Below are 27,362 nucleotides of genomic sequence, written 5' to 3'. Positions count from 1 at the left end.
CGTGAAATATTGATGCCCGCTCTTTTAAATGTAATGAAATATAATGCAAGAGATGAAAATACGATTTTTATTTAACTGGCCATATGATGTCGTCACCACATTCGATTGGCACAATTTACACGTGACTTTGTATCTACAATATACAATAGCTTCCTGAAAACGTTTTAATCGTGATTATAACATTTTATTCTTACGAGGTATAACAGATTAAAATTTACTGTAAAGATGAAATTAATGACCAACGTAATTTAAATTTTTAGGCATGATGACGTTAAAAAAATTAAACAATTTTTAATTCATGCAAAAGATAGTTGATTGACCTAGAATATATTAAAATCGGGGTGAAAATGGACAACGAATAAGTGGAGATGCGCTCTAATAAATGTGATGAGCTATGACGAAAGAGACAAAAATCCTATATTTTATATTCGCGTGGCCATACGATGATGTCACAATGTCCGGTTAGCCATATTAATGTATGATCCGATATCTACAACTCATCAACTTCCAGAATATGTAATTAAAAAAAAGTTGTCCATGTAGTTTAGAATCTATGAATGTTTAAAAATAGGCATAATTTTGACGATTTTTTGAACTTTTTCACCAAAAACGCGTGCAAATTATCTAATTCGACGTGCTCGTATGACGTAATTTTAAGTCGAAATTGTTTAAAATTTGGTAACATTACTAGAAAAGGCTGAAAAAACATAAATCACGCGAAAAAAATATGTTTTTTGCATGCACCGCATGCGTAAAAATTTCGCGCGCGTGGGAATTTTTGACATGCTCAAAATGACATGAAACGCATAGAAAGTTGATTAGAAGTTAATTTTTCGCTTTCTGAAATTTTAAACGCGCGTGCGCGCGTAACTTTTTGTGGAACATGCTATTTTTAATCCATAGAAAGTTTGCGCTTGATATGACTTAAATTTTCACAAAGTGTCAAAACAAAATTATGTTTGGTTTTTAGTCTATGATCAATCATTGAAATTCATAAAATCGCGTGTAAGTCACGTTGCGCAACTCTGACGTCATTCAAAAATAGGAGGTGCACAAGTTCACGTAAATGTCGATATGTTGACAAAGTTACGATATGTTCTGTTTACACGTTTTAGAGAAACGCGACGCACAAAAATGACAGAAGGAAAGAAGCATAATACAGAAAAGAAAAAAAAATACGATGGAACAGGACGATTACAAGGAGTTATCCGCTACTAAGCGGATAACTAATAAATAAATAAATAAAGATTTTGACAGAATCAAGAGGTTATATGCATGATAATGCATATAACCTAAAAATTAACAAATTTGAATCATATTGGGCATTGCGTTTGTGCAGATCTTTCTTTCAAATCCCATCAAAAGGTCTTTTTGTAGAATTATTTGAATAGACTTGAAATATATAAAGTACAGCCTTTTTTTGTAAATCATTATTTTGTTCGTTCCTTCTTCTATGGAAGTGAATAACTTCATTAAAACTCCAAACTGGCATATTCAAAGTCTGATTTTATTCACCTTAACTTGTTTGTGTTTTTGTGAGTCGAAACATCTTTAAACATGAGTAATAGTCACGATTCATTTTCATTTCGGCCCAACTCAGGCCCAGATTTTAATCATCTTAATTTGTTTGTGTTTTTGTGAGTCAAAACATCTTTAAACATGATATGAGCACCATATGAGTACTAGTCACGCTTCATTTTCATTTCGGCCCAACTCATGGCCAGATGATTTCTAGTGTTAGTAAAACAATTAAATGAATTCCCATACTCTCCATTTAAATGACATGTGAAACAACTTTGAAACCACCAGGCGCCATTAAATATCTTGGCACATTCCTCATCTCTGTCATCATTATCTCTGTCACGTGTTGAAAAACATTGCCCTGGACCATGCTCCAATACATCAACTAAAAAATAATAGTAAATAAATAAATCTGAATATAGTTTTAATGAAATAAATATTACATACTTTCCTAAATTTGGTTAGAAACAAAGTAACGTGTGTTCTTATACAGTATATAAAATAAATGTTTTGAGTTGATGGTGAAAATATTTCACGAATTGAAAGATTTCTCTATTGAATTCTGTTGAACTTTTCAACAAATGAAATATTCTTTCCATTCAATATACTTAATATATAAACAAGAATTATTTCTTACAAAAAATGCCGCCGGACATTTTAAAATTAATCATTGTTCTTTGGATTAATTTATGATTAATTATTAAAAAGATGTCCTTTAATCGCAACGATACATACAAATCACAGATAGTTCTTTAATTATGAATCACATGCCCTTTTTTTCACTAGTTAATTGTATACACAGCATTTGAAAGAAGATATGTGTACCTTTCCAACAATGTATTATTTGCCAACAAATATTAATCTACTAATTATAAAATGGCATTTAAAAATGGTCAATGTTGAACTTTAATGTGCTGTAGCCTGTGTGTGTGTGACTGCAACTGAATACCCTCTAGAGACAACGTGTGTGGTACAAGTGCTTACATTATATAGGCCCATGCTTACATTATATTTTAGATTTAACGCCTAAGACGCATGATTCCTCTAATTGTGGACCAGTCAACTCCTCATCCAATCTGTACAGCCTAAATGGACGCCGGGGATGTCCATGACTGACTGACGGCTGCGGCTGGCTGCCAAAGTCAGCCGTAGACATCAGGAGCGAGAACTCTGAAATCCGACGGTGGTCCAAATTGGAGGGGTACATTGCATCATGGAGTTGTTATTTTGATTGATCTCACTTTGTATTTTTTCGTTTTCTGTCTCAAAATGTCTTTTTTTGTAACTGTAATGCGTCCGTCTATGTTTTATGCTTAGGGACTATAAAGACAAGCCACTTTGGCTTCTGTGTGTCTTGACCATAAACTATGTAAACTGTCTGTTGATGTTGAATAAATGTTGTTATTACTTACTTAAAAGAAGTGAAAATTCTTTCACAATCTGTTTATTCGCGTCAACCAATCAAAGGGCAAGAATCCAAAATTCAACCGTCAGCCCTCATGACTCTCTTTTCCCAGACGTTTTTTGGGGTCCAGCAGCTGGGACCTATAAATTATAGTCGAGTTTGCAAATTCGCAAAACTGTCGGCCTTAGATACTAAAACTACCGCTATGAAACAACTTATTAATGAATATGTCCTCATGGGACATAGCTGGCTAGAGCAGCGGCGCGAAAACATTAATTGTTTTATTACTCTTGTGTATTAGTTCAACAGCATGGGCTTAGTATAGTCTAAAACTGTATTTGTGTAGAAGGCTAGGCCACTGTCCTATGTCTTCCTTCTTGGAGAAAATAGGGACTTTTAGATTTTCACGTCCACTATGTCGACCTCTACCCTATTACGTCATTTTTAAGATATGCGCTTGTGGTAGGCGCCTGATACATTGACTGAGCGCTTGTTCAGTGGCATCTTTACGTTCTCTCTCTGTGTACCAGTGGACGTATGCAAAAATCATGGCCGAGAATCTCGCGATGATTTTCTGAGAATGTAGTAAAGTGAATTTAGTCAAAATATATTTGCAAACTGTGAATTATTGATTTTTATTGGTTATCTTAATTAAGACATTTAATAATACAGGTTGTGGCCTGGGTCTTATCACTAGGACGCCAGCCTTCGTTCAGAAAATTAAGGATCTCGGATAGGCCTAAGCCTGTGTACTTTCAACGGCTCAGCCCAATGGAATAGCACCACAGTGAGCGCTATTATAGAGATTACAAGGTCAGATCCGAAGGTCATTACGTCATAAGTTCACTTCTGACACGTCAATGTATGTCCACTTTATCTAAAAGTTGTTATATCTATCGACGAGAACAGACACTACAACCCATGTGGACGTGACTGTCATGTGCACGTTCACTTAATCTAAAAGTCCAAAATGATGTATAGACTGATAGGACTATAATATTTTTCAACAAAAACACCAACTTGCATTTTTTTTAAACCAAAAGCTGAATGTGAACCATTATTATAAATATCACTTTCTGCTAAAGGTAGATTTCAAACGGCACGTGATGCAAGGTGTATAGGCATAATATAATGATATATTCTAATTTTGACTTGTAATCAATATAATGAAAATAATCCTATACTGTCAGCAAGATTCTTCAATACATTAGAGATTACATTAAAATACAATACGGGTGTAAACCTAACGTCCACCCACTTTCATGGGATGAAACAAATAAAAAGAGATAGAAAAAAAAAAACTAAGTTAAATACACTATTAGGCCCACATCATCTCACGCACAAACTTAAAAATTGAAAAATCGCCATACAGAACCTTAAAAATTGCTCTTGTCTTTATTACTTAACAACTCAGCAATAATAATAATATATTTTTTTTCTCATATTCCATTCTACTTAACTTTTATTGAAAGTTAGTTAATAGAGCAGGCTTATTAATAATAACAATCTGTGCATTTACCAGTGTTGCCGTTTATTAGATTTCCAAGTTCCAAAGTGTAGCATTCACTTTCATTCCTGATTCTGAAGGATTCGTATACTGTATAGTATGCTTCACCAGAATTCTTTTTCATATCAATTCGAAGGTTGTACTTTCCAGATGACGTCATCTCATGTATATTGTCATTCCCCAACCAGAACTCACCGCAAATATTTCCAAATCCATGTTTATACTCCTCCCAATACCGATAAAAATCTATTGAATTATCTTCACGTCGTTGGAAAACCTAAAATATACAATAGCTCTTTTATCTCTGTTTAAAGAATTGGGACCACAGCACAATTGAAAGAGGTTACACTAGGTATCAATTGCGGATCGTGTTGCGTCACCGTCACTTCAATACATTATGAGTTGCTACAAGAAGCAACTATTAATAATTATGTAAATAATACAAATTGTAACCTTGTTCAAAATAATGTTTGTCCCAACAAAGCCCATTTGAACTACAAAACTAATATATCTGTGAATATTGCATTGCCAGGTTTGAAATTATTGGACGAATTGAATGAATAAAATAATGGTTAAATCCAATTGACTATCAATTGATAAACATGTTGATATACTTTACCGTCCATCCTCCTCCATCAGTGTCCATATCACAGTATACAAGCAATCCGTTTCTACCACTTTTGGCAATTGGGTATAATCCACTTTTTCTTGACGTTTTCAAAATATCCTGGCAATCCTTCACCTAAATTAAATAAAATTACGGCAATAAAAGGCGGTTGATGAGACACGTAAATTAACTCTTAATCGTATGCCTACGACAGTAAACATTTTTAATTTTTCTGATTTATTTTGATTTAAAATTTTTTTCAATATGGAAAAATAAGTATTTAATTATTGTTCCATGGCTTGACTCCACAATACACAATTTGTTGAAAATGTCAATATCTGATAGTAATTATGTGGGAGCATTTTCTTACAACCCCCACTACTTTTGTGCAAACCGAGGTGCACATGAGTTCCTGTCATGACTATGGTTAATTGAAGTTTTTAGTCGCGTGGACGCGACTCTATAGTTTACTATGTCGGTTGGTCGGTCGGTCTGTCTGTCTGTCTGTCGGTCCGGTATCACTATGTGTTTTAGCACGCGACTTATGGCTGTTGGCCTTGTTTTCTTTTAATGAGATATTCAAATCAAAGTGTAAAAAAACATTAACATTTAAGGAGTGATAGGGACGACCGAACTAACTACGTCATACGAATTATCAAAGCTTCTTTTGTAACTACTCCCTTGGAGAAAATACGTACATTTGTTCGAAGTGAGTATACACCCTTATCTCCAGTGTTTCCAAATCTCAAACTGCCAGATAATTCACATGATTTTGATGTGACGTTATAGAGAAATGATTGACAGTCAGGAGTAAGACTCAGACACAACACAGAACATCGAGTTGCACTTCTTGTTCTAGTAGAAAACACCAGGTCAGTTCCTTCTGATTTTTGCAGATCGTAATGTTTCTTGAAAATTGTAGATCGAATACAGGATTTACCTATTTTAAATAATAGTAAACGTGAAAGGAATATCCACACGAGCGAAATAATAACAAAGAGAAACACACTGTTTTATTATTAGATTTTTTTACGGAAATAAAATAATTATTTTGTTCCGAAAACACCATAAATGTAAAGTTTTATTCCATGTACCAAGTCTGACTAACATGTTTGAGAAGTTTAGCTCTTCATAAAAACCATGCCATCTAGCAAACAATTAAGAGGCAAACTAAAGCCTGTTTTCCTGTCGACGTTATTCGACGCTATCGTCGTTGATCGTTAACAGTTCAACGACGATCGTTTGAAAACGATCAAGTTGAAATGATAACGACAGCGAGTATCTTATCCTGTAAATCGTTACCATTTCAATGTTTACGTAGAAGATCGCTGATTATTGTTAACGATAGCGTCGAATAACGTCGACAGGAAAACAGGCTTTAGGTGGAATTAAGGGCTCAAAATATTTCTTCATAAAAATTCCAATTAAGTGAGTTTTTTTTAACAATACTGACCCACCAAGGCAAAGGAAGTATGGGACAAGTTTGTACCTTTATGTAGGCGCTATAAATCAGAAAGCAGTGTCATGGCTATCTTATGGAAGTATCTTTTTCCAAGCCATTGATTAAACTAATTTACTTATTGCAGAATTTAATCCAAAACTAAAAAGATTCTAAGCAAAATACCAAAAATGTTTTAATTTTTTATTGTTTGCATTTTGTTTTCATAGAATATTATTACATCAATAAATACACATTTTTTATGTTATAATTATATTAAAATAAAAGGTGACATACATCGTAGATATTAGTACTGGATAATGACAATTTCAATTGAATATAGGCCTGTATTTAGGTTAAAATATATTAAGTTAAAGTATTTTATTTTATTTATTTTATGTCTTTGGGCAATGTGGCCAAGGATTACCAATAGCGAATTAATCACTGTCCTATCAGATAGGTGGTAATCCCTCTGATACAGGGGCTATTGTGTGAACCAGTTCACCGGGGTAACCCGTAGAATCATAAAATTACAAGTAGTTATCCGCTGAATGCGGATAACTAATGAAACCGTACAGAAACACAAATCACATATTTCAAACGACTACGAGGGATGAAGAACACGCTTTCCAAAATTTGTAGTAAATATTTTATGTCAAGTAATATATCTATTTGAATGAACTTATTTCTATTTTCTGTTTTTGTATTTATAAGTCAGGTTTTACCTATAATAATTTATTAAAGGAAGAAACACAAACAATATTGAACGTATACAAAACGGAACTTTCCAATTTAATAAAATATGAACACGCATGTAACTTTATCAAAGCTGGAAAAAATGGGCTAACGTAAAAGAAAAACTGTTAGACTTTTTTAGTACGTTTTGATAGTTATAAATATTATATCTATGCTCCTCCGTATTACGACGTGGATAAAAAAGATTCGCTCCCCAATCGAAGATGAAAATTACCATAAAAACCCCAGTGGTCTAAAGGTTAAGAAAAATCTGCATATCAAGCAAACTGTTCCGGTTCCGAATTTTGATTTTAGCGACTTTTCCATCTTTATCGTTTTGAATTTTTCTGTGCTTGTGATGAGTATATGAATAATATGTAAATTTATTTAATTGAATTGAAATACAAATATTTTAATATTGATGTATAACGTTATTTTAAGTCTTGTTATTGGTATATATATATATATATATATATATATATATATATATATATATATATATATATATAAATTTTACATCCGGGTGGTATGAAGCGTCTCACATACACACAGAGTCAAAATACTATTTTGGACTTGCACAGTGTATGGACTCTAACCTTACGGTTTTCATTAAATAGATAATTCCATCCTATCCATTCTAAATACCTTATTTTCTAAACTTTTGCATTCTTCTTATTCATCTCAATCATTTTTGTCTTGGTGAAAAGGGAGGGTATTTTATATTCCTCCCCTGAGTTTATAGCCTCTCTCCCCGAACACGAACACGAGCACGAGCTTTAACGAATAATTACAACTGTCAAATCAATTTTTAATCAATTTTTATCGTCTTTTATTAGGCATTTTGTTAATTATTTTATATATTTAAATTACTTTTTTTAATGTAAAATAATGAATTCAATGTTTTTATTATAATTACTTTTAACATTGTAAGATATAAACGAGAGGAAAAAATAAGTTTAAAAAATAAAATGTTTATAACAGAGTATGATAATAAAAGTGGGACGAACCCACACAAGACAAAAAAACAAGTAATATATCTATTTTTATGTAAATCAAAGTTTGATATACTGGTTTTAAGTAATACTTAATGTAGTGAATACTTCTTACCATTAATTTATAATTGTATTTTTCATGTGACCATTGGTTTACTATAATTATTGGGGATTTGCTTCCTTCAATATGGGTTTGTTCAACATAGTGCGCTCATAGTACCATAGCAGAAGGAAGTAAGAGACATTTTGAGCTAAAATAACACTTTTTAAATGTTTGTACTAATATACCTAGAATAGTCTTATAATTACCTATAAAAATCACATAAGCCCATATAAACATATTTTGCCATTAAAAACGAGATATTTAGTAAATGTTAAAGTTTTAGTTGATAAGATAGAAATATAAATGACGTGCAGATTTTAAATTACCACTATCAATTAACGTTTATTATCAAATCACATACTTAGGCCTACAGATAGAAGAAAATAACGAAAAATAATATAATAGCAAGACATATTAAATTATCTTATAGAATGAATAAAAACAGTGGTGAACGCCACAACAGAGGGGAAAAAGAACGCAAGACCTAAAAATCACCCATTTCATCTGACAATAAAATGTTTCGCCCTACCTGAAGTTGTGATTGGAATAATAATAATACTTTGCATTACAAAGATAGCGATTATACGAGTAAATCCGTAAACCATTTTGAAAAATAATGCTTCTTCTTCTTTTTCTATTATCGTACTTCAACAAACGATCATTTATCTGCTGTCATGCGAAATTTGCTGACTATCATTGGCAACGATTTAAAATAACAGACGTTTTATAAAATTGTTTTTACTGTATATAGTCATAAATTTTGCGAGCACGTCATTAATCTAGCTTTTAGTATCACCAACAAAATTAATCTTAGTATCAAAACAATTATCGCGTAATGTACGTTATCATTTGCTTTTATGAGTTCATCCAAGAAAGTCACCAGTACTAAAGTATAACGAAAATAAATGAGAGTTATAAATGCGCTGATTTAAGAAATTAGTAGGATTTGGTAGCCACACTTTCTTTTTGATTTAGCACAATCGAAATATTAATTTTAGTTTTTTATTCAAGACTATTTTGGTGTTCCTTTAGAAGGACCGGCAAATAGTTTTTTTTTTTCTTTCCAACAAAAAAAACTGTCACAGAAAAGAATATGTTATTTTAAGGAAATTAATATCTATTTTTTTTTTGTATAAGTTATTTTTAAATTCTACATATTTTTATAATAATAATAAAGGGATATAATAAAAAAAAAACACCATTTTCACCATAATACTTAGACAATTAAAAAAACAAGATATGCTATTGTACAGTCTTTTTAATAATAGGCATATATCGATTGTAAAATAAACGATTTTACTTTCTCGTTCCTTAAGTTTATTGAAACGAATAATTTGTTCCTTATTCATGTTTACAACTGGGACAATCCGCGGTTTGTATGTCTGTGAAGTTGGTTTATTCAAATTCAAATATTTTTTTAAAAACATAGTTTAATAACAATAATTTGCGTAACTGTCTAATTGAGTTGTTATTTCATTAACATGTTAGCCTGGACTTCCTCTATTTCTTCCGGTCAAAGTGCAATAACATTTTATGCATTTACCCCCTCTACGGCCAATAAGTAACTAGCTTTTACGAACGTTATAACACTTGACCTACTATCATTTTCAAAATATTTTAGTATGGATCGTTGACCCTTAAATATGTATTGTCTCCCAAAACATGAAAAATGAAGATTAATTAAATCAAACTTTGAATAGGTTATTTTGTAGTTTTAATAAAGTGAATCACTTCTGTAGAAAAAAAAACTGAAAAAATAATGTTTCACTTAGGCCTATAAAATAACATGATAAATGGTTAAATTCAACGAAAATTCCATTGGCTGGGAGCCAATTTGACCATTTTTAGTCACGTGGACGCGACTCTATAGTTCACTATGTCGGTCGGTTGGTCTGTCGGTCGGTCTGTCTGTCGGTCTGTCTGTCGGTCTGTCGGTCTGTCTGTCTGTCTGTCTGTCCGGTATCACTAAGCGTGTTATCGCTTTCTGACCTTATCTTGATATCAGTTTAATCTAGCAAAGTCAATTTTTCACAGTATATTCCTTATGGCCAGGAATCGATGTGGTTATGTTTTCACGGTGCGCAATAAAAAATTACGCGGTCTACGCACGATTTAACGAAATCACGTTTGTAATCATATCTTCACAACCATGAATCACAATTAAATAAAATTTGGTACTCATAAATTTCAGGGCATAAATCATCATATGGGGCAATACAATTACTTTCGTAGCGCATGTAACGCATGCGTACGCGCGCTTAAAATTTTCAAAATTTATTTTCGATGAAATAAGAGTACGTTCCAGGCAATTTTAAGCGTTTAAAAAATTGCCATGAGTGCGCATATTTTTTTTAAATAAAAAAAAAAAAAAATATATAATCCAATTTTGGTCGAAGTCAATAACTATTATGTGACATTAAAATAGCATATTCAACAACAAAAAATTAAAAAAATTATTTTTCAGGGGGCAATACATCTTTAACCTACTCGATTAGTTTAACTACGCCTTTTAATTACTGTTTGCTGATTGCTTTTAACTTTTCGTTAGCTTTACTGCCCGTTATTTAACGCTGTCTTTCCAGGAGCATTTATTATGCCAACCAGGATGGGGATCAGTCAGGGGTGAATCAGAATGGTCTGTCTTCTGCGCGAGACCCACCTTCGGTTGCTTGGGGGAAAACGCCACTCCTGTTGGACATTCATTTTATCGGTTTTTGTTTCGTTCAAATGTTTTATGTTCATCTCACTTTTTTTATTTACAATTAATGATAAGAGCAATAGGCCTACTATGTTCATACTCTTAGCTCATTTGATTAAGCAATTGTTGAATACATACAATTCTGTCAAAATTTGATCTTACCTAAAACAAATATTTAAGAATAATAAGCATTGGCTCACAAAATATGTAAGAGAGGAATTACTTAAAAACTATATTGCATCAAAAAAACAAAATCAACGAGATGGAAAAGAAAAAGATTCAAAAATGTGTGAATAAGAAAATCAAAGCATGTAAAAAAGAATATAGAGAAAAAATTGAGAACAAATTCAAGTGTCGGGACACCCGTTAGGCCTGGAATGGAGTTAGGACAATTACTGGCAGGTATGGGGAAGAAAAATAATGAAATTGAAGATAGTTTCAAACGAAATGATTTTAATATTTTTTATTCTAGATTTGATGAAATAAATTTTCAATGTGAAATGACTGCATCTGGTGAAGAGTTTGAAAATGAAATGAATGATAAAAGTGCAATAAAAATTGATGTAGATGATGTTCAGAAACATATGGAAAGTGTAAATATTAGTAAAGCAAATGGTCCTGACGGTTTATCAGGGCGTTTGATTAGATCATGTGCCTCTCATCAGCTTTCACCAATAATAAGCCAGCTTTTCCAGTGTTCGCTGATACCTGATCTATGGAAGGTCTCTGAGATAATACCTGTTACGAAAATGTGTAACCCTAAAATCATTAACGACTTCAGACCAGTGGCATTAACGTCTATTCTAAAGAAGATTCTTGAGAAGATTGTTAGAAACCAACTAATGTCTGAATGTAGTGATTTTATGGATAATAACCAATTTGCATATCAATGTAATAGAGGGGTCGATGATGCTATTATAACCTTGTTAGACCTGGTGGTTTCACATTTAAATAAGAAGGAAACCTATAGCTATAAGTTGGAAAAAATAAATGGTTTATTGGCATTTAGTGGAATTTATGGAAAAAATATAACAACTTTGCGAGTAATTTGCGACCAAAACTATCACCTTTTGACCAGTGGTTGATGTTATGGTCATTTTGTTGAAAGTTGGTCAGAAAGGGGGTTTCCGTTGACTTCTGGAAAATGTGTCCATTAGAGTGTATAGAAATATGGGTCTTCTGAGTATTTTGACACCAATTATAATATTCCAATACATGTTATGTAAGCTCCTAATTTTGACCATGTTGACCTTTTTGCCAAACATCCCGAAATTTATTTATTTATTTTTTAATTTGAAAGAGAAAAGAGACTTTGATCATTTCTAAAACCACAGGCCAAAATTCCTAAAAAATTTATTGTGAACAAATTAAATCTTTACTTTAAAATTCTAACGTTATAGTTTTATATGTACATTCATAACTTTAATCTTGAACTTGAAACGTGTTTTGAACATGCAAATGAAGAAATAGCCTACGTTTTGTAATAATATATTTCTTTATCCAACGTTGATACCCCTTGTACATTAACATGCAAATAAAGACATTATTTATTCCAGGTTTATAATAAACAAACATGGACCAATACATTTATATGACCATCGTATAACATTGCCTTGATCTTATTGTTTCGTTTGAATGTGTGTTTGAACTTCACTTTTTGAAATATCGGGTTTTTAAAAATAAATAATTGATATGAAATTATTTAAAAAGACACGTAGCAATTTGCGTGCCATACTTTTAAATTGACGTCCCATAGGTTGTGCCACAAAAAACACAATTCATCATCAGCAAAAGATAGTTTAGATTTTCAGGTAATAAAAAACCCAATTTTTGTAATTCAGTAATCTATAACTATTGCGGAATGATGTGTTTTTTAAACTGTGTCGATTTGATAACGAATCATCAAATTGCTAGGCCTAGGGGTAGGCTAGGCCTTATAAGCCTAGCTAGGCCTACCTAGCTAGGCTTAGGCTATAGAGGCCCAGTAGGTAGTACTAGTACGGTCTGTAAGTAGGCTAGCTGACCATATAGCTAGACCGGGTCTAGTAGGCCTAGGCCAGGCTCTAGCTAGATATAGGCTATTCCTAGTAGTAGGCCAAGGGCTAGGCTTAGGTAGGTGAACAGATTGTCGGATCCGATCAGAGGAGGGTGTGTCGAAAGCGAAGACCTCGAAAGCGAAGATCGAAGACCGAAGACCTCGAACGCGAAGACCCTACGAAATGGCAGTGTGCACAAAATCCGACCAAAATCATACAAAATCGTGATAACACCTTGAATTTACAGATCCTGAAAAAATATTTCAATTTTAATCGTTATATTATAAAAAATCATGACTTTATCTATGAACAAGCTCACGTGTTTTCGCCAATGGAGTTAATATGTGATATAGTTTTACGAACAAACACATCGCGCTATTTGCAAGGCGACGGACGCACAAGAAGGACCTCGCACATTAAATGTCACTTGTTCCGATAACAATTTAAAATCATAGCCAATTGTTTATAAGTATAGAAATAAACTACAGTAAGTAAATTGTAAGAAGTAAAGGATGGCGGTAGGCCCGGTATTTAGGTTTATTTTAGAGCCTATAGGCCTATAAAAAGTGTCCGTATCATAGATTTTACACTTGCTTTTAAATGTTAGGTACAGAGATCTTTTTTGCATTTAAATATGTTGCTATGTGTTTTTTATCTATAATATTTGCCTATTGTTTATTATCTAAATGTATGAATAAATACAATAAGATATTCATTTTCCTGTATTGTATTTAAACTTTTCCATTTTCCCATTGTAACTATTGCTATTTTACTTAATCGCCAGTTTCAAAATGTTTTCTAATGTATTCATAATAGACAAATAATAGGGCCTATATCAGTATCAGAATATTTAGTGTGGTTGGAGAAGCGACCGATGATGTAAAGAAAAATGTAAATTTTTTTTGGTTAATGAAATATTTATTTTCCTTTTAAGGAAAATAAATATTTCATTAACCAACGTATGAACCACTAAACAAAACAAATTCTGCCGCAACGTATCATTGGCGCGCGCAACAGAAAATCTATCTATCTATCTTCTATCTATTTTGCATCCCCTCTTAAGATCGAGAATCATGATGAACGTAATAAAGCAGAAACGGTGTTGAACACATCGGTTCCCACTTGTGATGACACGTCACGCAACGTTATTTTCTTACGGCGCACTTTGCGTCGATCTGAAAACCAATTTCAGCTCTTAAAATATTTCCCGGGCCAATGACAGTTCGTCCCAACAGCTTACCGTGAACTAACGGAACTTTATTTTATATCTTTGTATTGTCAAAGTAAAAAATAATACTGTATTCAAATTATGATTTGACGAAAGGCTAATACTGTAGAACGAACGATAGACATCACACTCTGAACATTTTTCTTGATCGTTAACCCGTTATAATAGTATAATTCTGTTAGATTTGTTTGTATTAGTGTCAATTCTATATTTAAATGGTCAACAACCGGTAACCTGTTTCTTAATTAAAATGTTATGTTTTCTTTTGTTAATGGACACTCATGGCAGGGATGCAAACATTTAGAAGCGGGACGTCGACAATCTGTTGAAAATCGGGAGACTGTTGAATAGTCGTCTCAACCACAAGCCTGTGAGATAGAAGGTTGGGGGTTAGAGTGGTTAAGCCCGATAAACATTCACCATCACTTAATAAAGATTTATAGAGAGTATCTCTTTTTGTATTCACCACGGGCAATGCTTGAAAACAAAAGTCAGTTTTTTATTTGATGATGAGGAAAATTGTGGTTGGCGGAACTGGAACTTCATTAAACTAATCTTTTGACAGTGTCGGTAAACGTAATACCGATATGAATAAACACCCGTTTTAATATTGAAAAATAAATTAAACGTGAACACACTATCGTCACTAATCATATTGTAACAAAATCGGCAACTTGTAATTTTGGAGGGAATATTTTTTATTTCAATCTTTGTTTTGAATGGCTTTTGTCTTTGTGAACGTTCACATAATGGCATAATTATTCGGAATTATGGAAGCCGTGAAACAGATGATATGTCGCAGGAAACGACCGATTTATAACCAAAATTTGCAGAACGCTGATGCCTATATCGTTCGTTCTTTTTACTTCTTGTCAAATCATAATTTGAATATAGTCTGCCAATTTTGACCCGGGAAATATTTTAAGAGCTGGAATTAGTATCCAGATCGACGCAAAGTGCGCCTTAAGAACAAATTTGCGTGTCATCACAAGTGGGAACCGACGTGTTCAACGCCGACTGCTTTACGTTCTTCATGATTCTCGATCGTAAGAGGGGATGCAAAAATAGATAGAAGAGTATTTTCTTATGTTGCGCGCGCGTTCAATACAATACGTTGCGGCAGGATGTTTTCGTTTAGTAGTTCATACGTTGGTTAATGAAATATTTATTTTACATTTTTCTTCTTTACATAGTACTGTCGCTTCACCAACCACACTAACCGATACTGATAATATTATTTGTCCATTATGAATACATTAGAAAAACATTTTTAAACTGGCGAATAATTAAATCAGTAATACTGTAGTATTGGCTACAATGGGGAAAATGTACAAGTTTAAAATACTATACAGAATAACTCCAGGAAAATAAATATCTTATTGTATTTATTCATACAAATAGGCAAATATTATAGATAATAAACATACATCAACATAATAATATTTAAATGCAAAAAAAAGGATCTCTTAGTTGTATTCACGCGTACGTATAACATTTTTAAAAACAAGTGTAAAATCTATGATACGGACACTTTTTATATAGGCTCTAAAATTAGGCTAAATGCCTATCGCCATCCTTTACTTCTTACAATTTACTTACTTTAATTTATTTACTTTACTGTGTAGTTTATTTCTATACTTTTCTATACAGTTGGCTATGGTTTTAAATTGTAGGCGACGTGTGCTACAATACAAAGTTATCGGAAAAAGTGACATTTAATATTGCATTCAATTCGAGGTCCTTCTTGTGTGTCCGTCGCCTTGCAAATAGCGCGATGTGTTTGTTCGTAAAACTATATCACATATTAACTCCATTGGCGAAAACACGTGAGCTTGTTCATAGATAAAGTCATGTTTTTTGATAACATAACGATTAAAATCGAAATATTTTTTTAGAATCTGTAAATTCAAGGTGTTATCATCGATTTTGGTCGGATTTTGTGCACACTACCATTTCGTAGGGTCTTCGCTTTCGAGGTCTTCGGTCTTCGATCTTCGCTTTCGAGGTCTTCGCTTTCGACACACCCGATCAGAGGATGAATTTTATGTTATTGTATATATTGGCCCTGGGCCTTATTAACCTGTCCTAGCTAGGCTAGGTAGGATCTAGCCTATATAATAGCCGCCGCTACTGCAGTTTCGCACCTAAAATTGGACATAAGATTTTGTTGTGGTTTACGAAGATCACATTTTATTTTTATTGCAATCAATCTACAAATTCTGTTGATCGGTGTCTTGTCATAGAACGAAGTTCTGACATCTGATCTCATCTGATTGATCGATTATTACCGTTCCAAGTTACTGTACCCCGGCTGGAGTAAAATATATTGCCACTGTATTATGTATAGTAAATGGAAAGTTAGCTAAATACTTAAAGCCCCATTCCCTACGTTTTTTAGATCTAATTTAAGATCACAAACTATATTTAATGTAAAAATAATACTACAGTATATGGTCCTATTGCGATAACTTTTTTCGTCTTTAAACGGTTAAAAATGTGAAAAATAAGTCGATTCTAATAATTATAGCGGCCCGCTATAAATCCCAAAATGCATTGCGCGCGGATTAATATTTTTGTTTTTCACCTGTAATTCGCCCACTTTTCGATCGATCGTGAGGCCAAAACAAATGGAAGACTCCTAACTTTTCAGCGAAAATACCGGGTTTTCCCCAATTTGTATCAACGGAGTCTGGCAAAAATAGAAAGACAATTAATGCAGCAACTATACAACGTCAGGCTAGGTATATAGCTCGCGTACGATGTTCGTACGTTACCGATGTTTACCAGCTAGGCCTACAAAACTAAGCTAGGCTAGGCCTAAGACCGTCCACGAGAGGTCGATCGCCGCGAGCTACTTAGGTAGTGCATTGTTTCTCACTTTTTATCATAATTTACCATAAAACGTACATTTAAGACAAGAAATGACATGGTTTAATGTTTTTAAAGTGATATATGTATTATTTTCCAAAAAACGTCCAAAATTGCAGGGAAGGGGTCTTTAATAACTTATTGAGAGAATTTTTTTCTTTAAAATATTATTAACAATCCTTAAAGACCCATTCCCTACAATTTGTGACGTTTTGTAAAAATAATGCATATATTACTTTAAAAACATTAAACCAAGTCAGTCCTTGTCTTAAATGTACGTTATATTGTTGCTGCATTAATTTTCTTTTTGTTTTTGCCAGACTCCCTTGATACAAAAATATCAATCCTCGCTCAATGCATGTTGGAATTTATAGCGGGCTGCTAAAATTATTAGAATTGACTTATTTTTCACATTTTTAACCGTATAAAGACGAAAAAAGTTATCTCTATTTGACCAATGTTATATTATTTATTTTTACATTAAATTAGTTCTCAGAACATACAATAACAAAAAAAAGGGAAATGGTAAAAAAAGATATTTAAAAATATACAAAAGATTGCGCTATGGGAGCCTTGAAAACTCAACTATGTCACACATTTTTAGTCGCATGCAACGTGACTCTATAGCTGACTATGGCGGTCGGTTGGGCGGTCATTCGGTTGGGCGGTAAACACTAACTTGATCACGCGACTGCAGCCATGTATATGGCCTTGTTTTTATTTGTACTGTATTGTAAAAGATATCCTAATGGATAGGGGAACGTGATACCATATCAAAGTTTCTGTCTGGCGGCTCTTGGTGTGTAAAAGAAATGTGTTGTCTGTGGAATAGACCATACAACCCATGTCTCCTTTACTACATCACTTTGAGCAGCCTGCCGGTCAAAAAAGTCAATGGTAAACGTTGTATTGATACACCACTGGAGGGAATATTATTTACTGTGCTATTGCAACCAGAAGATTCAGGATGGTGCCATATTTTTAGATACTTTTTAAAACAAAATCTGTTGCTTAGTTAGGCCTGGTTCTTACCCAGTTGCTTAGTAATGGTACTTTTGGCCACTTATAATGATACATGACCAAAACACACTTCACATGGGTTTCTAAACTATCTATGTTTCTCAGACAAACTGTCACTGCTACTAAAGTATATTTAAAGGCATCTTTCTCTGTCCCAAACTGAACATGTAATGAAACAATTTCTGACCACAATTTGGGAACATCAAACATCATTATTTATCCTAACACATAACTGTTGTAAGATGCATATTGCTTTAAAATAATGGTATAACTAAACTTGTGTCTTTTTTATTATGTTTTGCATCACAAACCTGAGTCGTGCCCATGAACATTTCTTTAGAGATGGCAACAATTTACAATATTTTCAAGTATTTAATCAATTGTTTTTATTTTTTAGAATAATTATAGCTAATAAATAAAGATGGCAGACGTAGAAGCAGAAATTTCTTATCCATTAGAAGTTGTATACTGTGGATGTGAGTGCTGTTCTCAATTATTTATTGTATGCTATAGTATAAAAATAATGACTGTTTAAGAGTGCATGCAATGGGCCAAATACTTTGTGAAACATTTCATCTTTCACGGAATAAAATTGCATTGCACAAATACAAATGTTTTCATTCATTTTTTTCACACCTACTGTACTTTAAACAATTTTTTTTTAATGGTTGATTTTCGACTGCGCAGTCAACAGCCTTGTGTCACACTCTGACGTAAGAGTTAAGTAGTATGTGGGTGTTTCCATAAATTAAGGGGCCAGTGGGTATTTTAGTATTGGTGATAGTTAGTTTGCTGTTTACTCTAAATTGGTAATAGTTATTTAAAAAATGATTTTATCATATGATAGAACAATAATATGGGTTAATACTATTACATGTTGGAAAAAAAAAATTGCAAAAAAAACCGATTTAAAAAAAAAATATATCGTGGTGTCTAGCTCATTTTATTAAAATATGTGTGACATTTAAATACACTGACATATCAGAGTTTAAAAAATATACTACAGCAATAGTTATTTTGTATTTATTTATCATCACAATAGAGTACAAAGCAACGTTAAATATAAGCTAATTACAATTTCCCACGATTTTTTGTTTTCCACACAACGGTCCGCGACGTCCAGCATCACAACGTAACATTTCGTGTCTCACTTTGTTACGTTGTTAGTACGATCTTTATTAGTGAACAGACACAAGAAGTACCACTATAATGACGAAAATCGAATTACATTCACTACAACAGATCACTGAAATTTACCTTACACAATGTTCTACAAAATGGCGATTTTATTTAGTCAGTTACAGACGAAAAACTATTTTTTTAGAACATTTCGTGTCTCGTATATTCGTTACGTAGTTATTCATAGACCATCGGTGGTGAACGCCGCGAGAGCTATTTCTGAAGTTGAAGGTCACGTGATTCAAGAAGCAGGCGAACTAAAGTCTCGGCGAAAAAATCATCGCTAGGATCCGCGCTAATTTCGAGTTACAGCGGTAGAGACTTTTCGTGTCCCTCTGTTACGTTGTTTCAACTGTTACGTTGTAAATAACTTCTACGCGCTTCATTGCATGTAAGTTTTGTGTATTTTTATTTTGTTAGTTTTTAGAATTTAGAAAATAGTGGGTTATAATGAAAAATACAAGAAAATTAAACGCCAAAACTATCTTCGTACTCTAACGTCAACATCATAGTCAAAAACTGGGTGTCGTATACACAATGAGACACGGTTACGTTGGTAGTTTGTTGATACTATATAGTTGATATTTGTTTTAATGTGGTAGGAATGTTGTTTATCTCATATCAGCTTCATAATGTATACCTAATGAACAGATATGTCTATAATTGATTAATATTTAACAAATTAATGAGCAAAATTGCAAAACATTTTCCACTAGGCAGGTTACAGCGTAACATCGTAGAAGATACGCCGTGTCTTGTTACGTAGTGTACTAGACCTTATACTGGTGTAGTATTTTGCAAATAATTAGCAATTAGTTACCATAAAATCTTTAAATTTTACATTATGTGTTTGCTATTTGGTTATTGCTTCTATATGACACAGAAAAATAAAAAGTTATTTAATTATTGTCACAAGAAATAGGGATAAAAGTCCATAGTTTACAACCACTTTCAGAATAAAAACAAATTCGTCGGTTTTGACTATTCTATTTGTTACAGTAGGAAAAAAAAGAATTGTATTTGGTTCATTTCAGTTATAATAAAAAACATATTACACAAAATAATGTGTAATATTAGTACATAATTTTGTTTATTTATTTAACGTTGCTATTCGACAAGATAAAATATGAATTAAATGTTTACTATAATATACATTTAAAATACCCTCCACTATAGTGAGCGAGTCCAAGCAACTTGGTTGTCGCGTATGCGCGCCTATCATATTTGGGCGATTTCACTTGATGTGTAGGGAATATTTAACTTGTTTCAATTACAATCTACGGAAGATATACTAAGGTTTTATAAATTTAATAATAATTAATAACTTTATTTAAATTGATAAAAACAATTACATATAATATAAACGCAAGGCTGTGGATAACAATTTATTATGAACGAAATCAAATCAAAACAACAAAGAACAATAGGTTCTCCTAATAGTAATAGGATAGTATTACCACGTTCTTGGGCAATGAACTCTGCTCCACATTGCGATAAGTTTATTTTTAGCTGGCTCGGCGACTCCGAAGCTGAAAGGGGTGACTGGTATTTCTACAGGTCTGTACGATAATTATTAAGGGTTTTCCGAAATATCACGTGCTTGGCTAATGAGCTCTCCTCCACATTGAGATCGCGTTTATTTTTTAGCTGACTCGGCGACTCCGGCGGTATTTCTACAGCGAGAGTGTATATACTCCATGTACGATGATTATTAATAGGGTTTTCCGAAACACCACGTGCTTGGCTAATAAAATTCTCCTCCAAATTGAGATCGCGTTTATTTTTAGCTGTTCAGTTTGATGGACCTTTATTTTTTAATTTTTATTGAAAACCAACGTGATTGCTGGCTCGGCGACTCCCGGTGCTCAAATTGGGTGACTGGTATTATTTCGGTCATGGTTCGGTGAACCTTTATTTTGTTGGCCAAAACCCACACGCTTGCTTCGTCGGCTCCCTACAAAGAGATCGCGCTTAGTTTAATGGGGAACCTTTATTTACTCTTCGTTTTAAATATATTCCATAAACATTATAACTAGTCTACTGTTTTCCCGATGTGGTTTAAAAACAATTATAAAAGAATGAGAAATAAAGTCAACAGACATTTTACAACATTTAAAAATAATACGTAAAAAACATTTATACCCAGTATAACTAAGACAAAATTATCAGTAACATATTAATTTTATTATAATAATAAAATGATAATAATAAATATTTGATGAATAAAATTAATATTTTAAACTAATAATCTGAAAAGAAAGCAATAGTTTTAGTCAAATCAATTTATGAGCATAACTCAAGAAAGACAAATATATACAGTGTTCATTTATTGTTTTATAATTAATAATAATAAATATTATAATCCATCAACATAAGATAAGAAAACACTTTCTTTAGTATAGTAGGCCTAACATATTTTATAATAATAATAGATATATTTATTTTTATTTAAATTGGTATAATTTATATTAAAAATACTTAATTATATACTTTATATTTCTATATGATGATGAATCAAATTTAACCCAGATGGGCAAATCTAATGTTTCATTGTCATTTTTTTCATCTATACAGATCAGCAGTTTATCAACAATGTTACCGTTCCAATTGAGAACTGCATTTAACCCCAAAAATAGAGATGCCGCATCAACAAAAAGACCAACCAAAGAAACATCAGCCCACAGACGGTTCTCGAATATACAGTAATTTCAGCGTAAAAAAAATTTACATAACTGAAATTAAATTATTAAACAGGGTTACATCAGGTGGTTAAAATCAGCACTGAAAGTACGAACCAACTTTATATACCATTGAGTAAACATTTTAGAAGTAATGCGCGATTTACCAAATTTTTCCCTCACGTAAATTTATATAGATTATACGTTTTAATGATTGAACAAGAGTGTTAATGCGAAGTATATCCAAATGTATTCTCAATGATTTTACTGTAAATGACTATTAATAGTATATTTTAGCAGTTTGTTGTGTGCAGTAGTAATTACAGTTGTCACACTTTAAAAATAATGTAGTAGTTCTTGTTGACTTATTTAAGTGAACTATTTGGTGTCTCTGTTACACGTGAAAACTTCAATTTTTTATTGCATGAATTATATTGTTTTATTGATTAAAAGATAGTATTTGATATACTATTTTTACCAGTTTATCAATTGTATGCAGTAGTAACCACATTTGTTACACTTTAAAAATGGCTGCATATCAAAACCATTTCATAAAACATTGTGACGAGTTAAAGTGAACATTTGGTGTCTCCGTTACACGTGAAATCTTCCATTTATATTTCATGAACCATATTGTTTTATTTCCACATGGAGGTATGATCCTGATTTGACTTGTTGCTAGTAAATGTATATACTTGAGGTATATTCTGTTCATTTCTGTATTGTTTACATGTAATTTTTAAACAGCAGTGACTTTACAAATCTTTTATATAGAAATTAAGTCAACTTTAACGGCTTTGCATAATTATTTCATAAGCTATTTTTTAAATTTGAAAAGGTGTGATTTAAATAATATTTTTCTGCATTGAAGATGTTCCTAAAAGCTATTTAAAAATCCAATTTAAACAGTTTTAGGTTATTAATAATAACTTATAAGAGGGGTAGATAATGTGATTTTGGTGTCTCCGTTACACGTGAAATTTGCTATGCATGTTGATACTATATAAATGCTGTTACATAGAGACAACAGATTTAATGTGTATTTTGCTTCTTTTTTTAGTTCAAGTACATAATATACTATTTAGAATTGATTATTAGACTTAGAATGTCACACTTTGAAATTCTGACCCTAATGTCACACCTTGGCCCCTTTATTTATGGAAACACCCATGTCTATTGAACATCATGTGACCCACAATCCTCCAATCAAATAAAAATCAGTTCAGTTGTGTTATAATCCTATCTTAATACCATTATATGCACATAGATTAACAAGTGGGGATTTTTTAGGCCTACTATAAATGCTATATTGAAATAAAAAATGAAAATGTAGATAAAAATGTATGATGTTTAAAAAAAAATTATAACTTCTAAAGTTTTGTAGAGTACTTTTAAGTTTAAATGTTAAACAAGTTCAATTTGTGATGTCATAATATTAAAGCTGAAATGGACTTTTTCTTTTTTTTTTGTTTATTAATTATTTCGTTTTTGATTGTAATGATTATAGATTGTACCATGCAACCTGAACTGTGTGAATACGGTCCTGAATATGAAAAGTGTAAAGACTGGTTGCAGGAGAACTTCCCAGACATGTTTGAGTCTATGATGTCGCTGAATGATGGAGATGCAGAGGGCGGTGAAAAGAAGAAAAAACAAAAACGAGGTCAGTCAAATATAGAAGGGATGATCATATCCCAGCATGCATTTCTACTTTTAATACCCTTTCCCGTCCTTTGTAAGTCTGAGTTTAAATGTATGTTGGTGGAAACGTGCTTGCCTTCAAATCCCAAGGTCCAGGGTTCAATCCTGGCCTAGTGCCAAAATTCTAACTCACTATTTATTTACGGTACAGCTAGAAATTACTGCAAAAGTTTCTGCTCCGTTTATGTGAGGTACACCACGTTTCTGCTCCATGGATGTGAGGTACTCCACTAAGTATTTATTTATTTTTTAAAGGAGGAAAAGGAGTTTTAAAAACCAAAAAGAAAGCAGAACCACAGACTATTACAATACGCCGACAACAAAGAAACAAAAAGAAAACTGTTACAATTATAAAAGGTCTTGTCACGCATGGTAAGATTTGCATAATACAATGGAAAAAACATAAAGTTAGATTATTTTCTAGAAATGTTTAATTAAAGGCTCCATATTAGGGCATACATTTCTGTTGTTAATATAAACTATTTAATCTATTTAACTGATAATAATCAAAAAGCAGAAATGAGCATCGTGAAATGAAGGCCTTTAAACTATTTAACTGATAATAATCAAAAAGCAGAAATAAGCATCGTGAAATGAAGCCCTTTTTTAAAAAAGTGGTGCTACAGAAGTTTTCCATAAAATTATGAGATAGGAATTTTACTGATTTTCAATTATTCAAAAACCCTAACCACATAACTCTTTCTAATTAAAATAGTATATTCCTATGTAAAATTGATCAGTCTTTCAATATATATAGTTTTTTCTATAAGGAAAGTACTTACTAATTTTCATAAATATCAGTTTTGGTGAATTTGCTATCTTATAACATTACAAGAAATGTTATAATAAGCAATGCATTCTATTAGTGGCAGGTTTCCTGCAGTCAAATGTGACTGGAAATAAATAAATATATAGTGCCATTACTAAAACACCTGAAATGAATTATTTTTCTATAGGAATTGAACTACCTGCGGCGGCAAAGCGTTTCTCACAGAAGTTTTCCTGTGGCTCATCTGTAACTGGTGAGGATGAGATCATTATACAGGGTGATGTCACAGATGATCTCATAGACCTTCTAGAAGAAAAATACAAGGTAGCCTAGTAATTCAATGTGATTTGTTCATCTTGAATGAATAATGCTAAGGTTATGAGACAGGCCACTAAATCAAAACCCTTTTATAATTACCTTTTACTATAGCTGGTCACTTGCAGACAGCTCACAATTTTTCTATTTCCCCTGCATGCATAGACAGTGTGAAGTTTGGGTGGAGCTACAGTAGATCTGTTGATTATATGCACAAAACAGCCCACGCAGACAGATAAACAATCAACGTTTAATATATCAGTCTGTTTAAATTTTTGTTACATGCCTGATTTAGTAATCTGGTATTGAAACTTGATGTGATCAAGGTAATATAGATTGGCTAGAGGGCAGACTCCAATGTTATCACAGAAAATGATTCTTTATGGAGAATGAACCAACAAGATGGCGGCTGCAATTAACTATTGGATACGCCCCTATGCAGTCACGCACTACTACACGTGTGTTGTATGATATGCAACGCAGCCTGTTGAGCGAATAAACGCATTCTATATGATTATGATCCTTGTATACAAGAAATTATTTATTCCATTGTGATTAAAAATATATTTTATTTTATAAAAAAGAAAAAATATTTGTGATTTATGTGGTCTTAATTTATTATTTTAAATTTATATTTTTAAATTTCCAGTCCCATCTCTAGCCTATCTATATAAACATTTTCCATAGCCTCTGCACATTTTACCTCCCTAAAATGATTAGTATTTTTGACTATTGCATATTCTTATAAAAATCACCAGTGAGTGACAATGCCTGTACCACCAGTTAAGAAAGAAACAGGAAATATAGCTCTTTCTAATTCACTTTGACTTTATGAACTTTTGCAAGGGAAAATTCTGTAAAATGAAGGTACCATCAAAGGTTATTCCCAGCATATTGTGCACACCCTTATACCTTGTTCAAAAGATATTTATTTATTTATTATGTTTTTAGGCACATGTGGCCAAGGATTACCAATAGTAAACTAATCCCTGTCCTATTAGATATAGGTGGTAATCCCCCTGATACAGGGGCTATTTTATGAACTAATTTACTTGTCTCAAAGGATGAACTTGGTTCTTTAAAGTGCACACAGGAAAACTGTGTACACTAGACCTACAGTTATAGTCTTTATCCAAGACTTGTCTTATTTATTATGTCGTTGGTATTATATATGTTTTTCATTAAGATTCAATGTTATGAATTCATTTCTTTTCTTTTAGATTAATGAGGAATTCATTGAAGATTTAGGAATGAAAAAGTGAAGTCAACATTAATTTAAATGGATGAGACGTGTTGAGTGCTGTACTTAGCCACACCCATTACCATAATTATGCACAAATATTCAACAAGAAACATCCATCTAAAGTGGCTTAACACCGGACTGCAATATAATTCAAAATGACATCAACAACTAAACTAGAAGATGAAAAATAACACAGTGCTGTTTGTGTGATGATTTTCATATTTTGGGATCGTCATTATACAGAAAATACAAAAATATCACCAGAAACCAATACAATTCAAAATGGCATCCACAGCAACTCAATAAGAAGATGGACAAATATGAAAGATAACACAGTGTTATACTTATTTTTATTTTGTCATATCAGTAAATACCACAAAAAACTATGACTTATCGAAAGGAAAAATATGTCTTATTGGTTTTTACAACAAATAGAATCATATCACTCATATCCTTTCATACTTTACATACTCTATGATTTAGTAAAGTTCCACTGGCCAGTAACATTAATGACGGCTATTTAAAAACTCCCAGTAACTGATGTCATGGATGTGTTAATTAATGGCTAGTAAAATTGAAGTCAGGGTTTGGCAAGACAACCCATTGTTAAGCTAAATGAGACTGTGTGCAAAATGTCATATTTATGCAAAAAACTCACATTTGTGCAAACTTGAATTGTGAAAACTAGGTTTGTACAAATTTGTAAATCATTTTCTCCACAAAAAAATCTTATTAAAATAAAAATAACGTCTTTTCTTCTCAATAATTGACTAACACTCAAATATTCGAACCAATAATGTACTTTATCAGTTTAAATGCATAATTTTTTAAAACATAGAACTGAGTGGTAAGTTGTAAAATTTGTAAAAAGTCATGTATGCATTTTTCTCTCCCCTCCCCTCTCTCAATCCGCAGATCCAACATGCGAATTGTTTGCCAAGTGTAAGCTAAGCAATCTAGCAACCGTAATGATGAGCTCCGTAGATCTGTGGCTACAACGACACGATTAGAATATGTGCATTGTATCGGGGAAGAGTGATTACATTACAAATTACAATTTCACTGATTTTATAGTGGTATTTCTCGCAGCCAGACATAAGATCAAAGAACTGTTTCGAGTTCCTATCTTAGAAAAGTGAGCTCAGTGTCCTGTTGGTAGATTACCTTCGTGTAAGTTATTATGTTGTCCAGGTATAGACAAGGAAACTAAACAATCTACTTGCGATTAAAAACTGATTGTAATTTCCTGAATTGAATACATTTCACAATGTGTTGTCAAGAATTACCAAAACAATGGTGCTGCTAAATATAGATCATTT

The 27,362-nt window shown here is 32.4% G+C and overlaps 2 protein-coding genes across 3 annotated transcripts in view; one reads left to right on the top strand and one right to left on the bottom strand.

Moving 5' to 3' along the window:
• LOC140045084 (density-regulated protein-like) overlaps positions 1–27,289 on the top strand; it is a 211,506-nt gene extending 184,217 nt beyond the window's left edge. The window contains exons 2-7 of one of the 2 annotated variants that reach the window (XM_072089826.1): positions 12,791–12,817; positions 18,556–18,634; positions 23,523–23,678; positions 23,972–24,088; positions 24,673–24,809; positions 26,021–27,289. In XM_072089826.1, the coding sequence (XP_071945927.1) occupies positions 18,580–18,634; positions 23,523–23,678; positions 23,972–24,088; positions 24,673–24,809; positions 26,021–26,062 (507 nt within the window). In that variant the 5' untranslated portion in view covers positions 12,791–12,817; positions 18,556–18,579 and the 3' untranslated portion in view covers positions 26,063–27,289. Of the gene's footprint in view, positions 1–12,754; positions 12,818–18,555; positions 18,635–23,522; positions 23,679–23,971; positions 24,089–24,672; positions 24,810–26,020 lie in introns of those variants that run through there. The other variant, XM_072089825.1, reaches the window with a different exon arrangement.
• LOC140044202 (ryncolin-4-like) lies at positions 1,342–8,913 on the bottom strand. The gene is made up of 5 exons (XM_072088680.1): positions 8,838–8,913; positions 5,739–5,980; positions 5,053–5,175; positions 4,446–4,710; positions 1,342–1,906 (listed from the first exon to the last, which is right to left on the bottom strand). The coding sequence occupies exons 1-5, from the start codon at positions 8,911–8,913 to the stop codon at positions 1,683–1,685; spliced, it is 930 nt and encodes a 309-aa protein (XP_071944781.1). The 3' UTR covers positions 1,342–1,682.
• Positions 27,290–27,362: the final 73 nt, after the last annotated feature.

The sequence above is a fragment of the Antedon mediterranea genome, chromosome 3 (genome assembly GCF_964355755.1).
Source record: "Antedon mediterranea chromosome 3, ecAntMedi1.1, whole genome shotgun sequence".
NCBI classification, from domain to species: domain Eukaryota; kingdom Metazoa; phylum Echinodermata; class Crinoidea; order Comatulida; family Antedonidae; genus Antedon; species Antedon mediterranea.
The sequence above is the reverse complement of the archived record's forward strand: the minus strand, read 5'-3'. Positions and strand labels throughout refer to the sequence as shown.

Coding starts and splice junctions, on each gene's coding strand:
- LOC140044202 (XM_072088680.1), bottom strand. CDS start 8,913: ATGGTTTACGGATTTACTCGTATAATCGCTATCTTTGTAATGCAAAGT. Junction 5,981..8,837: donor TATTCCAATCACAACTTCAG/GTAGGGCGAAAC, acceptor TATTTAAAATAG/GTAAATCCTGTATTCGATCT. Junction 5,176..5,738: donor TATACTCACTTCGAACAAAT/GTACGTATTTTC, acceptor TATTTAATTTAG/GTGAAGGATTGCCAGGATAT.